At 40.7% G+C, this 19,517-nt stretch overlaps 1 protein-coding gene across 2 annotated transcripts in view; it reads right to left on the bottom strand.

The window, feature by feature from the left end:
• STAT1 (signal transducer and activator of transcription 1) overlaps nt 1–19,517 on the bottom strand; it is a 42,873-nt gene that overhangs the window by 19,553 nt on the left and 3,803 nt on the right. For both annotated transcript variants that reach the window (XM_036857728.1, XM_036857729.1), the window contains exons 4-11: nt 19,033–19,177; nt 11,928–12,026; nt 8,680–8,769; nt 7,597–7,675; nt 6,398–6,489; nt 6,051–6,202; nt 3,555–3,713; nt 1,659–1,751 (exon numbers count right to left, since the gene is read on the bottom strand). In XM_036857728.1, coding sequence (XP_036713623.1) covers nt 1,659–1,751; nt 3,555–3,713; nt 6,051–6,202; nt 6,398–6,489; nt 7,597–7,675; nt 8,680–8,769; nt 11,928–12,026; nt 19,033–19,177 — 909 coding nt within the window. The remainder of the gene's footprint in view (nt 1–1,658; nt 1,752–3,554; nt 3,714–6,050; nt 6,203–6,397; nt 6,490–7,596; nt 7,676–8,679; nt 8,770–11,927; nt 12,027–19,032; nt 19,178–19,517) is intronic.

A 19,517-nucleotide genomic window follows, 5' to 3' on the forward strand; every position in this document is an offset into this window, starting at 1 on the left:
CGGAGCACAGGCTCCAGAAGTGCAGGCTCAGCAATTGTGGCCCACGGGCCCAGCCGCTCCGCGGCATGTGGGATCCTCCCAGACCAGGGCTCGAACCCGTGTCCCCTGCACTGGCAGGCAGATCCCCAACCACTGCGCCACCAGGGAAGCCCCATAATTACTTTTAAAAATTATCTGTTACCATTTATTTATCATGCCAATTCCCTATTGATGAACATTTCAATAACCCCCACCTCATCCAGTTTTTGGTTATTACAAACAATGGAAGTGACATCCTTGTATGTCTACTTGGATGTTTTTAAAGTGTATTTGTAGGATAAATTCCTAGCTGTGAAACTGCTGGGACAAAACTGTAACATTAAATTCTGACAGAGAGCAGCACTGATTTTATATTCCCACCAAACATTAGTGAGGGTATCTGCTTCCCTGTATCGCCTCGCCAATGCTGAGTTTTATCAAAATTTCTATTTTGGGCTAATTCTATAGGTAAAAATAGCAAACACTGCCCTTTGCTAAAACTTGTATCTAATGCTTATTCTGCTGGGAGAAAATAAAAACTATCACCCATAATCAGGAAAGTGAAGGTCACATCTATAATCACCCCCAGGGCAGTGTGGAAAGATGGAAGGAGCCGTGGGCTGAGACTCAGGTGTGCTCTGCTCTGATGAGCTGGAGACCTGGGGAAGGTGCCCCTCACTGGTTGGCTCCCTTTAGTGAAGCAGATGATGGGATTAGATTTCTCCTCCTGCCAGCTGTGAGTTCTGGGACCTCACAGGTGCTAAAGCGTGGTGCTGTTCACTGGCAGCCAACAGGTAGCACCTGTGGACCTAACTCAGCAGCACCCTGGAGAAAAGGACTAGGGCCAACTCTGAAGGCAAGTGCAGCTCTTCTGAGTCCAGCTGCTCGTCAGCAGAGGAAGAGCTAAATGAATGCAGCCGTGCAACGGAAGGAAGTAAAGCTGTAAAAGCTGTACGTTCTAACGTGGAAACACTTCCACAATTTATTATGAAGGAGAAAAACAGGTTGCCAAAGAACAGACAGCAGAACCCTAGTTTCTAAAAATGAAACATTGTATGTCATATGTATTTGTGTGTCTATGCATGAAAAAATTATGCATAAGTACAATGTATTTATTTATATATTTAGGTAGACGTGGACAAAATTCTGGGAGGACTGACACCAGGCTGTTTACCATGGTGGTCTACAGATATTTAGATCACATACAACTTTGAGAATCTGATGAAAGCTATGAACACACTCAGCAGAAAAATGTACCTGTCCTAAGTCCACATTCACACACACTGCATACATTTTGGGGGAAATGTAAAGCTCAGGTTATGAGTTTATGCTCAAGAGGGGATGAGGCTGCTGGGAACTTCTACTCTCTACTATATGCAGTTCTGCAGTTTTGAATTCCTATTTACAGTAAGCATTCATTACATCTATAACTGGAAAAAAATCAGGTGTGTGTGTGTGTGCATCTCTTATATTTCTAGTCTGAATAGAAAAGACAAGACTCTTAGATATTCTACATAAGAATTCATATTAAAATGCCTACTGCAAAATTACTTCCTCTAAAGCACCATATATAACAGTGCTGTGAAAGGAAGCTGGGGTGCAAACTTTGTGATAGAGGTGCAGGGTCATTTCTTTATTACCTCAACTTCACAGTGAATTGTACTCCAGTCTTCAGGACCAATGGCCTCTGAGGATGAGTTGGCATGCAGGGCTGTCTTTCCACCACAAATGAGCTGTAAATTCCCAGCAAAGGGTAAATTAGCATTTCCATTAATGTTGAGGCAGTAAAAGGTTTTTTTCCCTAAAGAGGACAGGGAGTTAGAGGGCACAAGCTAAAAAAAAGTTTGAAAGATTCTAACAAATTGGATGAATAAAGTGAGGTTTTCTAGTCAGTAAAGAAATCCCCAAATCTATTGCACTCAGCAGAATCAGAGTAACTGCAGTGAACTGTGATTCTTCAACAATGAAAATTCTGAATGGGATTCTGTTCATTTACAAATTTAAGAATCAAATTTGCTAATTAGACTTAGTGTGGTGATCATTTCACAATATATACAAATATCAAATCATTATGTTGTACATCTGAAACTAATACAAGGTTATATGTCAATAATATCTCAATTTAAAAATAAAAATAGGGAAGTGCCTGGTGGTCCAGTGGTTAGGACTCCATGCTTCCACTACAGGGGGGCATGGGTTCAATCCCTGGTCAGGGAGCTAAGACTCTGCATGCTTCGTGGCGTGGCCAAAAATAAATAAATAAAGTAAAATAAAATAAAAAAATAAAAACAAGATAAAAATAAATTTTACTACAGTTGAAAGTAAACCATGTACCATATTGCTTACCACCATAATTTGAAACTGACATTTTAACATCCTTTGGAAAATTGATTTTTAAATTGTTTAGTAATATTTATTATCTAATAAACATTTCCAAACATTAAATTTAATTTAAAAAACAGAATGAAATTTGCATTCCAAAACCCAAGTAAATGTCCTCGATTATTTCAAAATCCAACATCTAGGCATTCCTGTTTGGACATTAGCCACAGGGAACCAAAGACATTTTTATTATGTTAGCATTTAAAAAACTGCAATATGAACTCTACTCTTCTACTTAGTGCCATTTGTTTACCTACTAAGCATATCTGAAACACCTACCCATGGGCAAGGTACTATGTAAGGCCCTGGTGGGGGAAGAAGATGACAAAGGCACATCTCTGTCTACTAGGACCTTTCAATTTACGACAAAGAAAACAGAAATACACAGACAATGATATAATAAAATCCAGAACGGGAGGAAAATAAAGAATGAACTATGCAGATCCGGAAGGGAGACAACATCTGCCCGGGAACTCTGGGAAGATTTCATGACAAGATGTAAGGTGAAACGTTCAGGATGCAGTTTCGAAATGAGGTACAAGAGAAGAAAGCTCTGAGGCAGAGAAAATACCGTTGGGAGAGGAATGCAGAAGCAAATGTCCAGGGTGGGCACGAAGTCAAGTCTGCCTGGAAATGGGGCACGTATAGAAGCTAATTCTGGAGTGGCTAGTGAGGGCCAGGCTGTGCAGGTGCGGCTTGGGTGACCGGATGCGGGGCTCCCCTGTGATTAGCAGGTGGCAAAAAACCTGACTGACCTCTGCTCTGGGAGAGCACAGGGTCACAGGGACAGGGAGGAAGGGGCTCGGGAGGGACCATTTGCGAGGCTACCATGCAACAGTTCAGTAGAGAGGATCTGAGAGCTTGAAACGTGATGAGACCATGGAATGGAAAAAGAGAGGACAAATATCATCAGGTTAGACTAGACAGGTCTCGTCACAGACTGGCCACGGGCAAGGAGACTGGTAACCAGTCTAAACGGTCACAAGAATGACAGGCCATCAACATAAGCAAGGAATTCGGGAAGACCTGATTCGGGGAAGCCATAAAAATTTTACATAACCTATTAAACCCTTCTAAATTATCTGAATTACCAGAAAACTTTTCCTCTGGGTAAAATAATTGCAAAAGGTACAAAAACATCTCCCTCAAGTTACCTCTGAATGAGCTGCTGGAAGAGGCTGAAGGTGCGGTCCCATAACGCTTGTTTGTTTTTTGTGATAGGGTCGTGTTCATACGTGTATTTCTGTTCCAACTCCTCAAGCTTTTTAAGCTGCTGACGAACCTGCTGCAGACTCTCCGCCACTATGGTGAACCTGGGAAGGTACAAGCCACAGGCGTCTCCATCAGAAACAGTCCCAAAGCAGCCTGGATTAAACAGAATCACGGAAAACCAACAAGTACTTTTTACAGACAACACACGATGTTATCTGCCCAGCTCTGAAGTGCAGGGAGAAACAGAACAAACCTGATTTGCGTGAAAAAGCTAACGCGCATGAAGGATTACAGCCCAGATTAAAAAACCTCTGCATCCCGCTGAGATGGACCTAAGGAGAGATGGGTCGGGGTGGAGGCTGCTGGGGAATCTGTGACTTCAATTGAGCTGTGAGATAATTGGGACTTAAAGGGCCAGGGCAAAGGGAGTGGGGGCGGGGGGGGGGACAGAGGCAGGGGACACGACAAGGCAGATGCTGTGGGCAGTGATGTGTGGAGCAGTGAGGGCCCCTGCAGATTCTTCTATCAGGGCAGTGACACTGTGCAGAGAGGAGCAAGAGGGCAACCTGGACGCTGAGGAAGCGAGGCCGAGAGGGGGTGCAGGCCGGGTTAGGAGGAGACGAGGGAACAGAGGTTACTGTGTCACGGAACTGAAAGGAGAAGGCAATGTGCGCAATCTAGACACTCAAAATATATATATATAAAAACGAAGGAGAAAACCTAGCGACTGCTTTCAGGTTCCTCCGTCCTGACAGGAAACCACCAAAGGCGATGCAGCCTCCAAGCCAAGTCAGGCTGTGGAAGTTCATTTTACTGGCCTGGAGGAATGACAGAAGAACACCTATTCCCCAGTGAAAAACATCTCCTTCACTCGGTGTTTCCATTCCTTGAATCCAGTTCGAAGCACCGAGAGCACAGCCCACGGCCATGAAATGAGAGGCAGGATAACGGTGGGTGGGTGAGTTCCAGAGGGATCCTAACCCGGTGATTCCCAACCTTGTTCAGGCCACGACACACAGGAAAATGCCGACAATCCTTGTCCCGCACAGTGGGGGGTACTGAGGGGTATTCACATCTCTGCAGGAGACTCCTTGTGGCCTAAGGTGACCATGGGGGCCCCGGACAGCGGGGGGCCTCGCTGGGCGCCTGGGGGGGCTCGGAGGTCAGCATCTCACAAGGCTCACGGGGGCACACTGGGCTGGGGAGCTCCATTCCTATCCACAAAAAACTGGGATATGGAATGGCAACTCACAGAATAAAAATCAATGGCTGACTATTGTGAATTTTTAAAAACACCAATCCAGAAAGTAATCTCATGAGATCGCTGGTCCCTGGGCCCTTCAGAACTGCTCCAGGCCACCACCCCCTCCTACCCACTGATTCTACCGCTTCCATCCCCTCTGCTCGGCTCTGTCAGCCCTCCCCTGGACTACGCTAATACACTCAGAGCAGACCAACTGGCCTTTCTCTCTCTATTCTATCCTCAGGCTTCAGCCAGAGTGACCTAAATAAAAAATCAGAGAAACGAACCTCCACTTAAATAAAAGGCCTGCCCGGCTCACCGGTGTCCACTGGGTAAAGTCCCGGAGTCCCCAGCACAGTATGGGAACCTCCGTGACCAGGCTCCAGCCTCTTGCCAGCTCCACTTTCTTCCTTCCCTCTGTGGCACCCGACTCTCTAGCCATCCAGCATGAGAACTGCGGGCCCCGGCTCATGCCAGCCTCCCCTCCCCTCTGCCCCGTCCACACTCTTCTCCTTCCTGGTCTACATGAAGTTTTCCTATTCACTCTCGAGTCCGTGCAAGACCACTTTGTCTCATTAATCTTTCCTGGTGACTCCTTCCTTCATCCTCCATGAACTCTGGATGGTCTCCGTTGGAGCCCTGGCAACCTTTCACTGAACAGTTATTACCACACCCATCTCCCGCCTCCACACTGAGAGTTCCTTACTGGCAACGACCAAGAATCATTCACCTTGTGTTCCAGGTCCTAGCCCAGGGCCTGGCATACAGCATTTCATAAGTATTTACTAGACGGATGACTGAAACGTATGGCCCACAAACTGTTATTTCATGTAAGCCTGTATAATGCCCTTTTGTTTTTAATAAAATCTTGGGACTCAAGTTGTTAACTGTGCTGTGTGATGACCGTGTCACTGGTGTGTTGGCACAAATGACATGTCCCACGGCACACATACAGCAGGGAGAGGAGTCCTCCAAACCATGCAGAATGGGGTTGAACGTGGCCACAGGTGTGATTTACACTGTGCTTTTCAAGTGTTTCCAGGGCAAGAAACAGTTGGACTACATCAAACTCTAAAACAAAGGTTTGACAGAGTCCATTCAACTAACACAGCTGGAACGTGCACTTTAACGTGCACTTTACGAGTTTATATGGTCAGCCAGTCAGCTGCCAATATTCTGCTTTGGAGAATCTTACCAGTTCTGCAGCTGATCGAGGCAAGCATTGGGGGGTCCCCCGATACAGGCACTCTGCTGTCTCCGCTTCCATTCCACAAGTTCATCATTAATCAGGGCTTTCTGGGTAAGTTCGGTGGCATTCAACAACTCTATTATTTTGTGAACTACTTCCTAAAGGGAGAGAAAGAGACAAAGTGAAATAAACTCATCACCTTTAATCACTGAATTTTATTCTTTCATATCAACTGGGTTGCTCTAAGTGAAATGGTTATAAAAATAATTTTGCCTCTATTCCAAACTTCAAGTCCATTATTATTTACAGTCTGTGACAAAAGCGACATGTTATTCTGGAAAGTGAATCACTACCTTTCTCTTATTGTCAAGCATTAAATACATCTTCTGGAGTAACATCTGTTCCTGTTTCTGATCATTCTTTGCCACACCATTGGTTTCATGTTCTGTGAATTGGGAGAGACAGCAGATAAATATAAATATAAAAGAAGACAAAACCAACTGAAGCCAAGATTCACATCCATTTAGGAAAAATATGATCAAAATGCTATCTGGAGATAGGTCAAAGGTTGGTTTTTCTTCAATCATTGTTGAAGGAACAAAACAGGAAAAATGGCCTAAGTACAAAAACTGGACACACTGAAACAAAGTCTTTGTTTTCAATGACTCCTGTAAACGGGAAACAGTACTGTCTGGTTCTTAAGTCACTGTCAGAATATTACCTAAATGAATATAAGTGACAAAATTCACAACCTCAGTTAAAAAAAAATTGATACAAAGAATCTCTGTGGCTTTAAAGAGAAGCAGACAATTAGGAAATTGTAATTGAGGTTTCTTTCTCTCATACTTTTATTATTAAATTATTATCAAATTATTACTAATAATCTCTCCATTTTACCATGGTATCCTCCAAATGATTGCTAGGGTTACAGCAGTACCCTGCTTGTTCTACACAATGCACACTTTTGGATTATTTTCAGTGGATGTCCTGTCATCATTAAAAACGAGCAACAACAACAAAATCCGAGCGAAACTGCTTTAAAACATGTGAAAAATGCTGAACTTCACCTGTGGAGTATACAAATGGAGCTGGAATACTTGGAGGAACTTTAGTTATCAGGGCAGGGGAACTCCACACACATATCCGTCTATGTCCATCAGTGGGCTAGGCACAGTAAGTAAAATGAATAGCACGTAACCAGTATGTATTAACTGGGGGCGATTTTGCCCCCCAGGGATCACTTGGCAATGTTTGGAGTCAGTTTTGGTTGTCACCGCTGGGGACTGGGGATAGTTCTACTGCCACCTGGTGGGCAGAAGTCAGGGATGCTGCTAAACATCCTACAATGCACAGGACAACCCCCCAGTTATCTGGCCCAAAATGTCAATAGTACTGAGGTTAAAAAACCCTGGCCTGGGTCACCAAGAAGCCAAGACTAGCAATTCAGAGTCTTGAAATGTTTGGTAAATATGAAGGAGTATCTGCCTTTGTTCTCTAGTGTAGGTAGAAAAAATTACAGGCAATGGACACTGCTTTAAATGTTAACTCTTACCTCTGTTCTGCAAGGTTTTGCATTTAAAGTCATATTCATCCTGTAAATCTTCTAAGGTCTTGATTTCATGCTCTATACACTACAAGTAAAGACAGAAACAAGTTTTCCACCATACTTAGGACAAAGACTTGAGGAGACAGATTACTGGTACTATAGGACCCAGAAAACCATGGATGCAATCCTGCTCCCTCAAAGATGGATTAGACTTGCAAAATTCTAAGCACACGTATGAAATAATTTCTATCTCTTTAGCTAGTACATAATCACCTTTTTAGGAAAGAAAATACATAGCCATTTCTGGACTGGGCCACTTGATGTCTACTTTAATGAAGTGTTTCTTTCAGAGGCAGCAAGACAAAGTTGCTCCAAAGAACCTGGAGTCTGGCAACATGCCGTTTGAAGCACAAAGTCAAGGCCACTCTGGTGTGAACCAGAGGCCCACAGGAGAGCCGGCCCCTCAGCAGAAAGGCCGTTTCCACAGATACAGGCCCAGTGCAAGGCTGGACTCCTCACCATTTCCCCCAAACAGCACCCACAGTGGAGGGGAGTGGACACATACCACCAAGGGCACCACCTCCATAAATGTCTGGGAAGTTTTATCTTAAAAGTATTGTGGATATTTTATTCTAATCAGAAATACATCAGAATTTCCTTGTTTGAGATGTTTTTGTTCCCCTTCCAAGTCTTAGAATAAAACAGGTGCTTGAGGAAGACCATGTTTATCCTAGGGCTCTATGTAACCCCAGGAACACCCCCATTTGAGAGGTGCAGACATAAAGGGCTATTTAGAGCGGCAACAGCTAGTTTACTGGGTGATAGGGCAAAGTCAACAGTTACTGCACAATCTTGCAAGGAAGGAAAAGATAAGCTCAATGTTTGGAAGTTGTAACAGGGGCCAAAAATGTCTATCTGCTCATTGGTTTCACCAATTTGTTTACTTAGGGTTTGGAATTTGAGCGAACCTTTTCTTCTCAACTACTTAAAAGCTTGAAATCAGTTACAATGCTTACACTAGAGCAATTGAAACCTTTTTTCCTCTACAAAAAGTTACAAAGAAGATGTATACATTTACTAAATACTCACCATAACTTTGTCCTTCACATTTCTGACTCTGCTGTCAAGCTCCTTCTGTTTGTCTAACATTACAGTATTCTGAATATTCCCTGCCTGAGCCTGTAATGGAAGGTACACAGTTAACAGCCATTACTTCCTCTGTCATATTTACCTGCTGGTTATGCTCCAAAGTCAAGTCTACCCCGTGCCCCACCTAACTCCCGAACCTTCCAAAACCTCCTGCAGGCCTCCCACATGAGTGTGCACAAGAAAAGCTCAGTTCCCAAGGCCCCGGAAAATACTGGCAAACTGTTAACAAGCCTACAGAAAGACCAGGCTCAGTTCATGCCTAAAATAAATAGTATTTCTGGAATTTTCCATTAGTTCATACAGTTGCATGGGACCACACAGGAAGTTATTTTAGTTTCTCAAATTCTGTAGACAACATTATTCTTATTAACCCTGTACTCATTTGTCTCAAAGCCATGCAATTCACAGCGTGGTCCCCAGACAAGCAGAATCTTACTACCTGGGAGCTTGTTGGAAATGCAGAATTTCAGGTCCTAATCTGATTACTGAATCAGAAACCCCATTTTGACAAGATTACAGATAATTCAGAGGTATATCAAAATTGAACAGTACAGAGAAAGACAAATATCATATGATATCGCTTATATGTGGAATCTAAAATAATGATGCAAATGAGCTTATTTACAAAACAGAAATAGACTCACAGACATAGAAAGCAAATTTTTGGTTACTAAAGGGGAAAGGTTGGGGGAGGGGTAAATTAGGAGTATGGGATTAACATATATAACTATGTTTAAAACAGATAACAAACAAGTACCTAAATGTATAACACAGGGAACTATACTCAATACCTTGTAATAACCCATAACGGAGAAGAATCGAAAAAAGAATATATATGTGTGTGTGTGTGTGTGTGTGTACATAACTGAATCACTTTGCTGTACACCTGAACACTTGAAACTAACACAACATTGTAAATCAACTATATTTCAATAAAAATTAATTTTTAAAAAACATTAAACATTGAACAGTACTGCCATTAAGGACTTCAATGAATATCTGCTCCTGTAAAGTAATAATGAATATCATCCCAGATGCAATGGGTATAGTTAGTCTTCATCCTTGATAGTCAGAAAACAATTTGTTATTTTTATCGGGATCACATTAAAATTATGAATTAACTCAGGGAAAGCCGATATATTTATGATGTTGTTTTGAATTCTTATGCTTCTATTGGCTTCCTCTTGTCAACTGCAATACCACTAATACAATGCTAAGCGGCAGTGGAAATAGTGGACATCCTTGCCGTGGTTCTGACTTACTGATGCTTTGTCAGTGAAGTAAGATACTGTTTTAGAACCAGGAGATGTATATTTTAATAGGTTAAGGACGTATCCATCAACTCCTATTTTATCGAATTTTTTAAAATGGGGGATGAGTGTTCGATTTTGTCATCCTTTTCAGCATCTTTTCGATACCCCCAGACATCCAGGACCTTCCCTCAAATCCCAGAAAGGTCTTGCTTCTCTTGCTCGCAGCTGGGCAGTCCACTAACCTCGTTCCAGGGGTTCACCGATAAGTCAGGTGTCCTCTGAGAGGATGAAAATGAACGTCTCCCCAGGAACCTCACATTTTTAAAAGGAGGTCAAAAGCTGACATGCCTTTGAGACCAAACAAAGCACACCCAGGAGATGGGGCTGATCTGGGAGAGCAGAAATCACCTCCTCTGTCTCCCAGTGCTGACTCTGGGCCAAACGAGGAGAGAAATGCTTAGGTACCGAGGTGGACAGCTCACTCTTCTACCCACCTCTGCTCTTGACTGTCCTCCCAAGCCTATCTGAGATACAGGAGCAGTCCATTGCATAGTGCTGTTAACATGAAAGTCCCACAGGAGAGTCAAAATTTCCTGCTGGAAGTCTCCCAGGTGCATGCCACACTGAAGAAGGCACACCTCTCTCAGAGGAGACAATGCAGCCAGCTTTTCCTCCTGATAGGCACCTTTGCTCACTAGGCTGGGTCCAGGATGAACTAGCCAGTCTGAGTTTAGAACAAATAATATGTATATTTAAATGCTCAGTGCAGCAAGGTGCTTTCAGCGTGACAGGGAGACAGGAACTCAATGCCCGGGGAAGCAGCAGATTCACAAGGACTGGGGCAAATGCTCAGAAAGTGCACGGAAAATGGCATTCAATGCCACTATTTAAGTTCTCTCTCTCCACCCCCCACCTCCCAATCTCACAGCACACTTTGTTAGTTATTCGTTAGAGAAATGCACATAGGACGCATTCCACTGCGTACTCTGGCCTTCTCCCTGTCATACTGGAATGGTCTCAGCCAGAGTAACTCATACTGTAGTGGTTTCACAACTGTCTGCCTGCTGGGTTGTTCCCACCACCCCATCAATGAAAGTCATGAATCAATGCCACGGCAACTTCAAAAAACTGCTGAACCCTAATCACCAGGACGGTTTGTATTAGGATTAGTAAAATCATGATAAAAAAGTCTTGGTACTAGTATAACTCTGACTCACTCACTGTTTGGCTGTCTTAGATATCTAACAGGTATCTCAGTCCTATTGAAAACAAAGCTGCTGATTTTCCCATCAATCCATTCTTCTCCAAAACCTACTGTGCCCTGCAAAAGCCCTACTCCTGTCCCTTCCCTGTCTTCCCCAGCTCAGTAAACAGTACCTCTAAGAAACGCAAGTCACAAATCAGACTCACCCTCTACTCTTGGCTCCTTCTCACTCTCACATCTGATCCTTCAGGATAAGCCCTATTGGTACCACATCCAGAACATAATGGAATCTGTCCACTTCTTCCCATCTCCACTGACTGCACCTCTACCTCATGCACTTCCCCTCCGCTCCCTCAGTCTGCTGCAAGAGCCCACTGTCTTCTGCTTCCTTTCCTGCCCCAGCACCCCACAAGTGTCCCTGACCATGACCTAAAGAAACAACCTGACACTCCACTACTGTCCACACAGCATCCTGCTTTACTATCTTCATAGCAACTATCACTATCTGAAAAGATTTTGTTTTTGTGTTGTCTCCTCCCTCACTAGGATGACTTCCATTAGATTGGGGTCCTTTCAAAATCTCTATATCTGTTTTTCCCCACTTCTTGGGGCTATAAAATCAGAGGGCTAGTCACCACTGCCTTGAAACAGGGCCTCAGTAATACTTGCTGGATGAATGAATGAGTTTTTATTTCTTTATTATCTTTTGTGTTCAATTAGGAAAAAAGTACCTGATTGAATCTCTGGGCATTTTCCAGGATCTTTCTTTCCTCCTTCAGACAGTTACAGATGATCATAGACATCTGTATTGGGTCTTCCTGAAAATTATCCTAGACGTGGGTTGTTAGAATAAAAATAAATTAAATTTCAGAATGTTTAAACCATTGTGTATTATACACTGTGTATTATACATTGAAATGAGTTCGTTCATATCCATTAAGAAACCTCATCCTAGTCAGCTCTACCCAACACCAGTCCCTCCCATCAAGAAACTTACACAAGCCTCTGAGATTGCCTCATCCACCAAAGGGCAGAGAGCAGAAGCAAGAAGAACGACAATCCTGCAGCCTGTGGAACAAAAACCACATTCACAGAAAGATAGATAAGATGAAAAGGCAGAGGGCTATGTACCAGATGAAGGAACAAGACAAAACCCCAGAAAAACAACTAAATGAAGTGGAGATAAGCAACCTTCCAGAAAAAGAATTCAGAATAATGATAGTGAAGATGATCCAGGACCTTGGAAAAAGAATGGAGGCAAAGATCGAGAAGAAGCAAGAAATGTTTAACAAAGACCTGGAAGAATTAAAGAACAAACAAACAGAGATGAACAATACAATAACTGAAATGAAAACTACACTAGAAGGAATCAATAGCAGAATAACTGAGGCAGAAGAACAGATAAGTGACCTGGAAGACAGAATGGTGGAACTCACTGCTGCGGAACAGAATAAAGAAAAAAGAAATGAAGACAGCCTAAGGGACAACATTAAACGCAACAACATTCGCATTATAGGGGTCCCAGAAGGAGACAAGAGAGAGAGAAAGGACCAGAGAAAACATTTGAAGAGATTATAGTCGAAAACTTCCCTAACATGGGAAAGGAAATAGCCACCCAAGTCCAGGAAGTGCAGCGAGTCCCATACAGGATAAACCCAAGGAGAAACACACCGAGACACACAGTAATCAAATTGGCAAAAATTAAAGACAAAGAAAAATTATTGAAAGCAGCAAGGGAAAAACAAAAAATAACATACAAGGGAACTCGCATGAGGTTAACAGCTGATTTCTCAGCAGAAACTCTACAAGCCAGAAGGGAGTGGCATGATATACTTAAAGTGATGAAAGGGAAGATCCTACAACCAAGATTACTCTACCTAGCAAGGATCTCATTCAGATTCGATGGAGAAATCAAAAGCTTTACAGACAAACAAAAGCTAAGAGAATTCACACCACCAAGCCAGCTCTACAATAAATGCTAAAGGAGCTTCTCTAAGTGGGAAACACAAGAGAAGAAAAGGACCTACAAAAACAAACCCAACACAATTAAGAAAATGGTCATAGGAACATACATATCGATAATTACCTTAAACGTGAATGGATTAAATGCTCCAACCAAAAGACACAGGCTTGCTGAATGGATATAAAAACAAGACCCATATATATGCTGTCTACAAGAGACCCACTTCAGACCTAGGGACACATTCAGACTGAACGTGAGGGGATGGAAAAAGATATTCCATGCAAATGGAAATCAAAACAAAGCTGGAGTAGCTATACTCATATCAGATAAAATAGACTTTAAAATAAAGAATGTTATAAGAGACAAGGAAGGACACTACATAATGATCAAGGGATCAATCCAAGAAGAAGATATAACAATTATAAATATATATGCACCCAACATAGGAGCACCGCAATACAGAAGGCAACTGCTAACAGCTATAAAAGAGGAAATCGACAGTAACACAATAATAGTGGGGAACTTTAACACCTCACTTACACCAATGGACAGATCATCCAAAATGAAAATAAATAAGGAAACAGAAGCTTTAAATGACACAGTAGACCAGATAGATTTAATTGATATTTATAGGACATTCCATATCCAAAAACAGCAGATTACACTTTCTTCTCAAGTGCGCATGGAACATTCTCCAGGATAGATCACATCTTGGGTCACAAATCAAGCCTCAGTGAATTTAAGAAAATTGAAATCATATCAAGCATCTTTTCTGACCACAACGCTATGAGATTAGAAATGAATTACAGGGAAAAAAACGTAAAAAACACAAACACATGGAGGCTAAACAATACGTTACTAAACAACCAAGAGATCACTGAAGAAATCAAAGAGGAAATCAAAAAATACCTAGAGACAAATGACAATGAAAACACAACGATCCAAAACCTATGGGATGCGGCAAAAGCAGTTCAAAGAGGGAAGTTTATAGCTATACAAGCCTACCTCAAGAAACAAGAAAAATCTCAAGTAAACAATCTAACCTTACACCTAAAAAACTAGAGAAAGAAGAATAAACAAAACCCAAAGTTAGCAGAAGGAAAGAAATCATAAAGACCAGAGCAGAAATAAATGAAATAGAAACAAAGAAAACGATAGCAAAGATCAATAAAACTAAAAGCTGGTTCTTTGAGAAGATAAACAAAACTGATAAACCATTAGCCAGACTCATCAAGAAAAAGAGGGAGGGCTTCCCTGGTGGCGCAGTGGTTGAGAATCTGCCTGCCAATGCAGGCGACACGGGTTTGAGCCCTGGTCTGGGAAGATCCCACATGCTGCGGAGCAACTGGGCCCGTGAGCCACAACTACTGAGTCTGTGCGTCTGGAGCCTGTGCTCCGCAACAAAAGAGGCCACGACAATGAGAGGCCCACGCACTGCAATGAAGAGTGGGCCCCGCTCGCCGCAACTACAGAAAGTCCTCGCACAGAAACGAAGACCCAACACAGCTAAAAATAAATAAATAAATAAATATATTTATTTTTAAAAAATAAATTAAAAAAAAGAAAAAGAGGGAGAGGACTCAAATCAATAAAATTAGAAATAAAAAAGGAGAAGTTACAACAGACACCACAGAAATACAAAGCATCCTAAGAGACTACTACAAGCAACTCTATGCCAATAAAATGGACAACCTGGAAGAAATGGACAAATTCTTAGAAAGGTATAACCTTCCAAGACTGAACCAGGAAGAAATAGAAAATATGAACAGACCAATCACAAGTAATGAAATTGAAACTGTGATTAAAAATCTTCCAACAAACAAAAGTCCAGGACCAGATGGCTTCACAGGTGAATTCTGTCAAACATTTAGAGAAGAGCTAACAACCATCTTTCTCAAACTCTTCCAAAAAATTGCAGAGGAAGGAACACTCCCAAACTCATTCTATGAGGCCACCATCACCCTGATACCAAAACCAGACAAAGATACTACCAAAAAAGAAAGTTACAGGCCAATATCACTGATGAATATAGATGCAAAAATCCTCAACAAAATACTAGCAAACAGAATTCAACAACATGTTGAAAGGATCATACACCATGATCAAGTGGGATTTATCCCAGGGATGCAAGGATTCTTCAGTATATGCAAATCAATCAATGTGATACACCATATTAACAAATTGAAGAAGAAAAACCATATGATCATCTCAATAGATGCAGAAAAACTTTTGACAAAATTCAACAACAATTTATGATAAAAACTCTCCAGAAAGTGGGCATACATGGAACCTACCTCAACATAATAAAGGCCATATACGATAAACCCACAGCAAACATCATTCTCAATGGTGATAAACTGAAAGCATTTCCTCTAAGATCAGGAACAAGACAAGGATGTCCACTCTCACCACTATTATTCAACATAGTTTTGGAAGTCCTAGCCACGGCAATCAGAGAAGAAAAAGAAATAAAAGGAATCCAAATTGGAAAAGAAGAAGTAAAACTGTCACTGTTTGCAGATGACATGATACTATACATAGAGAATCCTAAAGATGCCACCAGAAAACTACTAGAGCTAATCAATGAATCTGGTAAAGTTTCAGGATACAAAATTAATGCACAGAAATCTCTTGCATTCCTACACACTAATGATGAAAAATCTGAAGGAGAAATTAAGGAAACACTCCCATTTACCACTGCAACAAAAAGAATAAAATATCTAGGAATAAACCTACCTAGGGACACAAAAGACCTGTATGCAGAAAAGTATAAGACACTGATGAAAGAAATTAAAGATGATACCAACAGATGGAGAGATATACCATGTTCTTGGATTGGAAGAATCAGTATTGTGAAAATGACTATACAACCCAAAGCAATCTACAGAGTCAATGCAATCCCTATCAAATTACCAATGGCATTTTTTATGGAACTAGAACAAATCATCTTAAAATTTGTATGGAGACACAAAAGACCCCAAATAGCCAAAGCAGTCTTGAGGGAAAAAAACAGAGCTGGAGGTATCAGACTCCCTGACTTCAGACTATACTACAAAGTTACAGTCATCAAGATAATACGGTACTGGCACAAAAACAGAAACATAGATCAATGGAACAAGATAGAAAGCCCAGAGATAAACCCATGCACCTATGATCAACTAATCTATGACAAAGGAGGCAAAGATATACAATGGAGAAAAGACAGTCTCTTCAATAAGTGGTGCTGGGAAAACTGGACAGCTACATGTAAAAGAATGAAATTAGAACACTCCCTAACACCATACACAAAAATAAACTCAAAATGGATTAGAGACCTAAATGTAAGACTGTACACTATAAAACTCTTAGAGGAAAACATAGGAAGAACACTCTTTGACATAAATCACAGCAAGATCTTTTTTGATCCACCTCCTAGAGTAATGGAAATAAAAACAAAAATAAACAAATGGGACCTAATGAAACTTCAAAGCTATTGCACAGCAAAGGAAACCATAAACAAGACGAAAAGACAACCCTCAGAATGGGAGAAAATATTTGCAAACAAATCAACGGACAAAGGATTAATCTCCAAAATATATAAAGAGCTCACACAGCTCAATATTAAAGAAATAAAGAACCCAATCCAAAAATGTGCAGGAGACCTAAATAGACATTTCTCCAAAGAAGACATACAGATGGCCAAGAAGCACATGAAAAGATGCTCAACATCACTAATTATTAGAGAAATGCAAATCAAAACTACAATGAGGTATCATCTCACACCAGTTACAATGGGCATCAACAGAAATTCTACAAACAACAGATGCTGGAGAGAGTGTGGAGAAAAGGGAACCCTCTTGCACTGTTGGTGGGAATATAAATTGATACAGCCACTATGGAGAACAGTATGGAGGTTCCTTAAAAAACTAAAAATAGAATTACCATATGATCCAGCAATCCCACTACTGGGCACATACCCAGAGAAAACCATATTTCATGCACCCCAATGTTCATTGCAGCACTATTTACAATAGCCAGGTCATGGAAGCAACATCGACAGATGAATGGATAAAGAAGATGTGGTACATATATACAACGGAATATTACTCAGCCATAAAAAGGAACGAAATTGGGTCATCTGTAGAGACGTGGATGAATCTAGAGACTGTCATACAGAGTGAAGTAAGTCAGAAAGAGAAAAACAAATATCGTATATTGACGCATGTATGGGGAACCTAGAAAAATGGTACAGATGAACTGGTTTGCAGGGCAGAAGTTGAGACACAGATGTAGAGAACAAACGTATGGACACCAAGGGGGAAAGCCGCGGGGGGTGGTGGGGATGGTGGTGTGATGAATTGGGCAACTGGGATTGACATGTATACACTGATGTGTATAAAACTGATGAATAGTAAGAACCTGCTGTATAAAAAAATGAATAAAATGAAATTCAAAAATTCAAAAAAAAAAGAATGCTATCTCCCATTTAACCAACATGTACTAGTTTATTATATACTTTTATGCTCTGCAGTGAGTTGGTACATTTCCAAAGGCAGTGGCTATACTTTAATTATCTTTAATAGTGAAAGGAAATAGCTGCATATATGACAATGTGGAGCCTTTCAATTTTATGTACTTACTGAGTTCAATAAAATAAATACCAGCTTTAAAGAAAAAAAAAAAAAAAGAAAGCTCATCCTGCACTTATTAAATTCTACATAAGCCATTTTTGATAAAATCAAAATATTCTTTTTACAAACTATGACAAAAGCTGCTTTAACTGTCTAATTAAGCGCAGGTACCTAAATTATTTCTTGATTAAGAAAACAAGTATTTTCATATGTAGTTCCTATAATACTTTTACTTTAATTTTATTGTTCTTGGGCCCAATTATCTTGTTAGGATCCTGAGATAATGCAATGATACAAAAATTACCCATGATATTCCTCAATTAATTTATCTGTTGGTCTCTGCGTTGAATTAGACCAAAGATATTCTTCTCAGTTTTTGTTTTCTTGTCAAACCTAGTTTGCAAAATACCGGCAATCTTGCCTCTTTATAACAGGTATTATCAAGCAAAATCTGTAGGAGAGCAAATTTCTGTAAAGTTAATCTGGCTTTCCCACTCACTGGTATTATAAAATCATATACACATTCACAGAGGGGGAAAAAAAGCTTCTAATTACCAAAGTTGAACAGTTTGGTTGTGAGGAATAAAACAAGAAAATGACAGCACTCACCTCCATTAAAACAGAAAAGTTCCATTAATACAGAAATAAAAATGGTAGCCAGGCTTAAGGGATGCTGGGAGTACTTATGAAGAACTCCCAAAACTCTGCAGCATACTCTCTCCTGCGTGCAACTCCCTTTGACTTTTTCTTCCAAGCAGGGGCAACTTCAGCAGAAGCATGGCAAGGTGGAGTCAGCTCCAATTCACCACCTCACTACTGAGCCTTAGAGACGTCAAAACTTCCAACGCTTTCTGGACTTACTCTTCATCTGTATACCAAGCACTTAGACTGGACTCATCACTAAAGTCCCTTTGCGCTTTAACATGTTACTACAGCTCACTGCTCTTAAAATAAAACCCTTTTTCTTCAATTTACATATCAACGGCTTTTAATAAGACAAGATCATAGCATCGCATTTCTCTCAGAATTACTTACGTCTAAGTGATACCCTTCAGCCTGAATACTCCTTATGTGTTTACAAAATGAACTGATATTTTATTTTACTTCTGCTATAAAATATTAGCTACATAACGGTAGTTTATTTATAGTGTCTGTACTTTTCTAAATACCAATGAGTGTGTGCTCAATAGTATTTGCTGAATGAAATAAATTCTTATGTAAACATGGAAACATTTCGACTTAAACGCAAAAACCAGGTCATACCTGAAGATTACGCTTGCTTTTCCTTATGTTATGCTGCAACAAAAAATTATTCTCCAAAGAAAAGCGACTGTATTGATCATCCAGCTGCGATAGGAGGTCGTGAAAACGGATGGTAGCAAATGAAACATCATTGGCGGCATGCTCCCTAGGAGATTCAAAATTTACACATTTCATTAAGATACTACTTTAAAACGACAAAATAAACACTGCTTTCCATGTTGAAATGACTAAAAATAATTTAAGGTGTTTTCTTGGGTTTTATTTCCTTCTTTTGAAACTGCCATTGCTATTAGCAGCAGTTTGTACAATATTTCTATTATATACAATTGGCATGAAAAATTCTAGCACTCCAAGACTGTGCACAAAAGTGTTAATGGCGATTATCTCTGGAGGCAAAAAATCAACAGGGGCCTTCACTTTCTACGTCAAATACTTTCAGAACATTTGAAGTATTTGCAATGAGCAAACAATAAATTGTAAAATAG

The sequence above is a fragment of the Balaenoptera musculus genome, chromosome 7 (genome assembly GCF_009873245.2).
Source record: "Balaenoptera musculus isolate JJ_BM4_2016_0621 chromosome 7, mBalMus1.pri.v3, whole genome shotgun sequence".
Classification (NCBI taxonomy): domain Eukaryota; kingdom Metazoa; phylum Chordata; class Mammalia; order Artiodactyla; family Balaenopteridae; genus Balaenoptera; species Balaenoptera musculus.